The 7,173-nt window shown below is 42.7% G+C and overlaps 1 protein-coding gene across 1 annotated transcript in view; it reads right to left on the bottom strand.

Annotated features, from left to right (window-relative positions):
* The window catches only part of LOC145416532 (endothelin-converting enzyme 2-like), a 339,110-nt gene extending 333,831 nt beyond the window's left edge, over positions 1–5,279 (bottom strand). Inside the window, exons 1-2 of the mRNA XM_080285497.1 lie at positions 5,219–5,279; positions 4,446–4,888 (exon numbers count right to left, since the gene is read on the bottom strand). Of these exons, the coding sequence (XP_080141623.1) occupies positions 4,446–4,888; positions 5,219–5,279 (504 nt within the window). The remainder of the gene's footprint in view (positions 1–4,445; positions 4,889–5,218) is intronic.
* Between the last annotated feature and the right edge of the window lie 1,894 nt (positions 5,280–7,173).

The following is a 7,173-nucleotide window of genomic DNA, read 5'->3' as shown; positions in this document are numbered from 1 at the left end:
CATTTCCCCTTATTTTTCTCTCCATTTCCTCTTATTTTTCCCCTCCATTTCCCCTTATTTTCTCTCCATTTTCCCTTTCTTTCCTCCAGTTTTCCTTAATGTTTTTCCTTCAAAGACAGAGTACAAGGTAGAGTCTCGTCACACTCTCTATAAAAGCATCATCAAATATTCAGTTTGGTTGAGAGAGAGAGAGAGAGAGAGAGAGAGAGAGAGAGAGAGAGAGAGAGAGAGAGAGAGGGAGAGAGAGAATTTGTTTTTCTTGATTTGTGTGTGTGAGAGAGAGAGAGAGAGAGAGAGAGAGAGAGAGAGAGAGAGAGAGGGAGGGAGAGAGAGAGAATTTGTTTTTCTTGATTTGTGTGTGTGTGTGTGTGTGTGTGTGTGTGTGTGTGTGTGTGTGTGTGAGAGAGAGAGAGAGAGAGAGAGAGAGAGAGAGAGAGAGAGAGAGAGAGAGAGAGAGACTTTGTTTTTCTTGATTTGTGTGTGTGTGTGTGTGTGTGTGTGAGAGAGAGAGAGAGAGAGAGAGAGAGAGAGAGAGAGAGAGAGAGAGAATTTTTCCTTCTGGCTATTTTGACTCTCTCTCTCTCTCTCTCTCTCTCTCTCTCTCTCTCTCCGTGTACCCTAAGGGGCAGGCACCACACAAAATCCACTTGTATTTTTTTTCTCTCTCTCACGCTGCATAGGGAGTCTCTCAACCTTATAAGGTACTCTGCCACTACCGTAACACCTCCTCCATTGCGATTCATCCTCATTATCTACCTCTTGCCAGACGCGTTAAGGGGTAGCCACAAACAAATCGCCTCCACGTCGCCTCACTGCGCACCTTTATTTTATTCTTTTCTATTTTATTTCATTTTTGATGCAAAGCCACGTTTTAAAAATATACTAAGAGAATATTCAGGTGTAATAAGGAAAACAAATCGCTTAGGAAATGGTGCTAAGGGACACACACACACACACAATATTTCCCTCCCCTCCTCTCTTCCTTTCCTTCCTTCTCTCTTCCAACTTTCCTATATTCTCTCTCTCTCTCTCTCTCTCTCTCTCTCTCTCTCTCACACACAATATTTCCCTGCCCTCCTCTCTCCCTTTCCTTCCTTCTTCCAACTTTCCTATATTCTCTCTCTCTCTCTCTCTCTCACACACAATATTTCCCTGCCCTCCTCTCTCCCTTTCCTTCCTTCTTCCTTCCAACTTTCCTATATTCTCTCTCTCTCTCTCTCTCTCTCTCTCTCACACACACACACACACATTTAATATTTCCCTCCCCTCCTCTCTTCCTTTCCTTCCTTCTTCCAACTTTCCTATATTCTCTCTCTCTCTCTCTCTCTCTCTCTCTCTCTCTCTCTCTCTCTCTCTCTCTCACACACACATTGTTTATTTGCTTATTCCTGGACGTACATTTCTCTCTCAATTTCTCTTTTTTTACATCTATTTCTCTCAATTTCTCTTTTTTTATCTATTTCTCTCAATTTCTCTTTTTTTACATCTATTTCTCTCAATTTCTCTTTTTTATCTATTTCTCTCACAATCTCTTTTTTTACATCTATTTCTCTCAATTTCTCTTTTTTTACATCTATTTCTCTCTCTTTCTAACATCTATTTCTCTCACAACTTCTCTTTTTAAATCTATTTCTCTCTTTTTTTACATCTATTTCTCTCACAATTTCTCTTTTTTTACATCTATTTCTCTCACAATTTCTTTTTTATCTATTTCTCTCACAATCTCTCTTTTTTACATCTATTTCTCTCACAACTTCTCTCTTTTCTTACATCTATTTCTCACACAATCTCTTTTTTTACATCTATTTCTCTCAATTTCTTTTTTACATCTATTTCTCTCAATTTCTCTTTTTTTACATCTATTTCTCTCAATTTCTCTTTTTTACATCTATTTCTCTCAATTTCTCTTTTTTATCTATTTCTCTCACAACTTCTCTCTTTTTACATCTATTTCTCTCTTTTTTCACATCTATTTCTCTCAATTTCTCTTTTTTTACATCTATTTCTCTCACAATTTCTCTTTTTTTACATCTATTTCTCACAATTTCTCTTTTTTTACATCTATTTCTCTCACAATTTCTCTTTTTTTACATCTATTTCTCTCACAATTTCTCTTTTTTTACATCTATTTCTCTCAATTTCTCTTTTTTACATCTATTTCTCTCACAATTTCTCTTTTTTATCTATTTCTCTTTTTTTAACATCTATTTCTCACAAATTCTTTTTTTTTAACTCTATTTCTCTCAATTTCTCTCTTTTTACATCTATTTCTCTCAATTTCTCTTTTTTACATCTATTTCTCTCAATTTCTCTTTTTTACATCTATTTCTCTCAATTTCTCTTTTTTCAACGTCTATTTCTCCCCAATTTATTTCTATACATCTATTTCTTTTTTTTTTTAATTTCTCTCCCCCATATTTTTTTTTTCATTTTTTTTAAATCTATTTCTTCCCAAAATGTTGTCTTCCTTTTTTTTTTTAACATATATTTCTCTCTCCCCTCCCCCCCAAAAAAAAATATTATTGTGGAAAACTTTTTACATATACCTTCCCCCTAATCACTAATCCTACACCCACTGCCCCACGATGAGGACCCGTGTGGCACTTCTTCGTGACTAGCATCTTAAGGGGATGGGGCTGTTCATTTCCTAGTTCATCTCCCGTAGCAATGGCAGAGGAAAACACTACCACGCAGCATCCCTACAGCGGCGCTTCTTCGTGACTAGCATTATAATCTAGCTCAATAGTCATGATGGAGAGACGGCAATTTTACAAGTTGGTGCGAATAGAGCATAGCAGTGATTAGGCGAGTGGAGAGGTTAATAGCACTTCTTCGTGACCAGCATCATTATCTAGCTCAATGGTCATGATAGAAAGAGGGAAATTTACGCAAAGTTGAAGAAAATTAACCTAGGAGAGATTGGACGAGTGGAGAGGTTAGTTGCACTTCTTCGTGACTAGCATCATAATCTAACGTTAATTTGGCTGGTGGGGTTGGATGCAGCCTTCATTAACCCTTTCAGTACGAGTTTTTTTCCAGAATAAATCATGAACTGACAACAATAATTAATAAAATGATAAGAACAAGAATTCTTTGGTAGGTTCCTCTGGCCTAACATTTCACCTCTACTTCTCACTTCCCTCTGCTGGCTAATATTCCTAAGCTGAGAGAGGCTTGGTATGTTTCTCTGCCCTAATATTTCACCTCTCCTCCTCACTACCCTCCGCTGGCTAATATTCCTAAGCTGAGAGAGGCTTGGTATGTTTCTCTGCCCTAATATTTCACCTCTGCTTCTCACTTCCCTCTGCTGGCTAATATTCCTAAGCTGAGAGAGGCTTGCTGTTTCTCTGCTCTAATATTTCACTTCTGCTTCTTACTTCCTCTGCTGGCTAATATTCCTATGCTGAGAGAGGCTTGGTATGTTTCTCTGCCCTAATATTCCACCTCTACTCCTACTCACTTCCCTCTACTGGCTAATATTTCTAAAGTGAGGGATGCTTGTTATGTTTCTCTGCCCTAATATTTCACCTCTGCTTCTCACCTGCCTCTGCTGGCTAATATTCCTAAGCTAAGAGAGGCTTGGTACGTGTCTCTGCCCTAATATTTCACTCCTACTGCACATCCTCTTCTCCTGACTAATATTCCTAAGCTGGGAGGAGATTGATATGTTTCTCTGCCCTAATATTCCACCTCTACACCTTCCTCAGCTACCTAATATTCCTGATATGAAGGGAGGCTTGTTATGTTTCTCTGGCCACAGATGATTCTCTCTGATACGATGCGTCAGGGAGGAAAGTGAAGATATCTTAAAACGTAAAACAGACGCAGATTCTCGAGTCACTACTGAACAGAGGTTGAAAGTGGAAAAAATGAATGAAGGAGTGATCAAGGTATGAGTGAATAGGGATAGATGAAGAGGATGATGAGTGAAAAGTGTAAGTGAATGGAGGAGTGATCAGAGTGAGTGGAGAGGGATAGAGGATGGAGGTTGATGAATTAGTGAATGATGAAAAAGTGAATGACGGAAAGATCAATGTATAGAGAAGGCCAGAGGAAGGAGGGACGTTGATGAATTGGTGAAAAATGAAAAAAAATGAATGGAGTGATGAGGGTAAGAGTGGATAGGGAAAGATGAACAGAAAGTGATGGTGAGTTAGTGAAAGATGAATGAATAATGGAAAGATTAGGGTATGACTGAATAGGGATAGGGGACGCTGATGAATAGGAGGAAGGGAGGAGGTGAAAGTAGGGGTGAAGAATAACAGAGAAATAATAATAATAATAATAATAATAATAATAATAATAAAAAAAGTAAAAGTTCACGTATGCACCTACTGTTAATGAGAGAGAGAGAGAGAGAGAGAGAGAGAGAGAGAGAGGGCGACGATGATGAGAGGAAAATATCAGGCTACGAAGAACGAAGGAATAAGAAAAAAATAACCGACCTGAGCAGAGGCGCGCAGACAGTCGGGCGTGAGGCAGACGTCCTTTTCGCTCTGGCTTTGATCTCGCGGCCAGAGGACAGCCATCACCAGCAGGGCCACCAGCAGGAGCAGACAGAGGCAGCCGGTGAGCAGAAGCAGGAGGAGGCCCTTTTTGGTGAGGCCGTGGCGATGGGCGACCTTCTGCAGCTTCCCTGGCTTCCCCTTCGTCATCGTATCGTCGTCGTCGTCGTCAGGAATTGGGTATTTGACGTGGGAGAGCATCGTGTCTGTTGGGCCTGCTGCTTCGGCCTCGTTGTCGTGATGATGATGGTATTGTACAGAGCCACGCTTGTTGCCGTTGGGTCCGCCGCCCTTGTTCAGATCCCCGTTCAAAGACAGTGGCGGGAAATCTATGTTGGTCTCCAGAACCCGTACCGGCGACTCCCCAGCCCGTCGCATCGTCCCTCTCGCCGGATACTGATGATCGCTGTCCAGTAGATTTGCTTCCAGGCGCTCTCCTTCCAGTAAATTCTGCGGCCGAATGCGCTCCCCGTCACCAAAACTCACTCTCCTGCGCTCAGGGTCCGCTGCGCTTCCTCCGCGACCTCCGCCGGAAAAACTAGTTCCCTTGCGCTCGCCGTCGGATGGAAAGTTCTTCCTTCTCCGTTCTCCGTCTAGTAAATTTGCTTCCCTGTGTTCAGCTTCGAGGATATGAGGTGTTCTGCGCTCCCCGTCATATGGGTTTGGTGTTTTTCGCTCTCCTTCCAGCAAGTTCTGCGTTCGCTCTCCGTTGCGTCCGCCGCGCAGTGTGTTCTCCCTCACCCACACATTGGCTAGCTGCTTAGTGCTCGACATTCACCATTTCAGGCACAACCATCAATTATTATATCTTCCGCCCCCTTTATCACATCCCTCCTTTAGCAGGTTGTAGTTGTGATCACTGGTGTGGTTGTAGTCACACTGAAAAGGAATTATTTCAATCAGTAAACACACGCTCACCTTATCACCATCTCGACACACGCAACCTTTACCGTTATCACCCACTTATCTTTCCCTTTTTGTCAGCACTTCACATAATTGACTTCAAGACTGTAAAAACTCCTCAGCCCACAAATCCAAGCAGTAAAGAAGCCTCGATCACACCACCTAATACTGTACACACACTCCCCAGCCCTTTAAAAATATTGTAAACAACACACGAGCGATGATGATGCTAATTGTTGAACACACTGATGGAGATCGTTCAGACTCTTAACACTTCACCACAAGAATGTAGATACTTCGAATTTGAACAATGTGAACCTTCAAATATCGAGGCAAAACAATGGGAGCACTTTATGGAGGTTTAAATGGCTGTTGTTGTGGTAGAGGACGCGTGGAGAGGTGCGAGGGAGGAGCGAGAGTAACACAACCTTCCCGCACGCACGCTCGAGGCAGACTGAAGCTGCGTAGTGTTGTCAAATCCAGAGCCATGGATAAAGCTAAACTTGCTCTCCGAAAACGATACTTTCAAACTAAATGCAAAACTCTCAAGAAAATCGCTGGTAAATGTGGTATAACAAGTGAAATATCGCCAAAAATTTTGCAGATACAGAAAGTTGCTATAATTCTCGCCGCGAAACGTTAAAAATCATAGTTATATGGAAGTAAATGTATCTCGATCTAGCGAAAAGAACGCTAACTTGGCAACACTAGGGAGGATTGTAAACAAGTTCCGCCGCCAGAGGGAAGGCCCCGCTGGGTACTGCAACTATACTCCGTTCACTTCAAATGGGCCTAAAATTATCATCTCATCCATCTTAAATATTGAGCTTTAACAACAGATTAATACTAGAATATGATGCCAGTCACGAGGAAGTGCTATGGATGAAACGTAGAGCGGTATTACTGTCCTATTCTGCAACTGCGCTATATGCAATACGAGCGCCTGAGATGACATCTTGCCTGTGGTTGTTGGGTCTGCTAGGTCAGAAAGAAAACTGTGTGTGTGTGTGTGTGTGTGTGTGTGTGTGTGTGTGTGTTAATGCCAGGAAGAAAGAACCAAAGGCCAGAACGCAAACTTCTTCACTCCTAGTCACACTGCCGGAACTTTTCTCACAACCGGAACTAATCTCACGACCGGATGGGGTGGGGTGTGGTGGCTGTGTGGGTGGGGTGGGCGGGCTTTGTGGGCGGGTGAGTGGGCAGGAAGGAAGGAAGGAGGGATGGCAGGAAGGAAGGAAGGAGGGAAGGAGGATAGGAAGGAAGGAGGACAGGAAGAGGGAAGGAGGAGGGAGGAGGGAGAGATACTATCAAATTTCTTTTTAAACCATTCATTAGAGGATACAATGATGCTAGTCACGATGAAGTGCTATGAATAAGGATGTAGAGCAGTGGTTCCCAACCATTTTCATTACATTACCCATTTACTGACTTCTTCAAGTTTGTGTTACCCACATCATCAAGACTGTACATTGCGACAGAGGGCACTTGAATGAGCACTTAATGATACAGCACAGTACAAGGACGCAATACCTCAGTCACTCCGGCAATCACCCCGCAGGCAAGCACAGAATCTCCCCTCAGTCACAACTTCAGGCAGTTTCCTCACGACACGGCACTGTCTATACATGGCACTGTCTATATGCGGCTGCAGGGCCACAGAAAAGGCACAGGAAAGGCACAGCAACTCACAAAGGCGACGGAGAGCTGGGCACAGCAGGGAACCGCACTCCGCCCAAGCAACGCACCTCTGCCCTCTGTCCTCTGT

The sequence above is a fragment of the Coenobita brevimanus genome, chromosome 106 (assembly GCF_032717465.1).
Source record: "Coenobita brevimanus isolate Jiangsu-jjx chromosome 106, ASM3271746v2, whole genome shotgun sequence".
Lineage (NCBI taxonomy): Eukaryota > Metazoa > Arthropoda > Malacostraca > Decapoda > Coenobitidae > Coenobita > Coenobita brevimanus.
The sequence above is the reverse complement of the archived record's forward strand: the minus strand, read 5'-3'. Positions and strand labels throughout refer to the sequence as shown.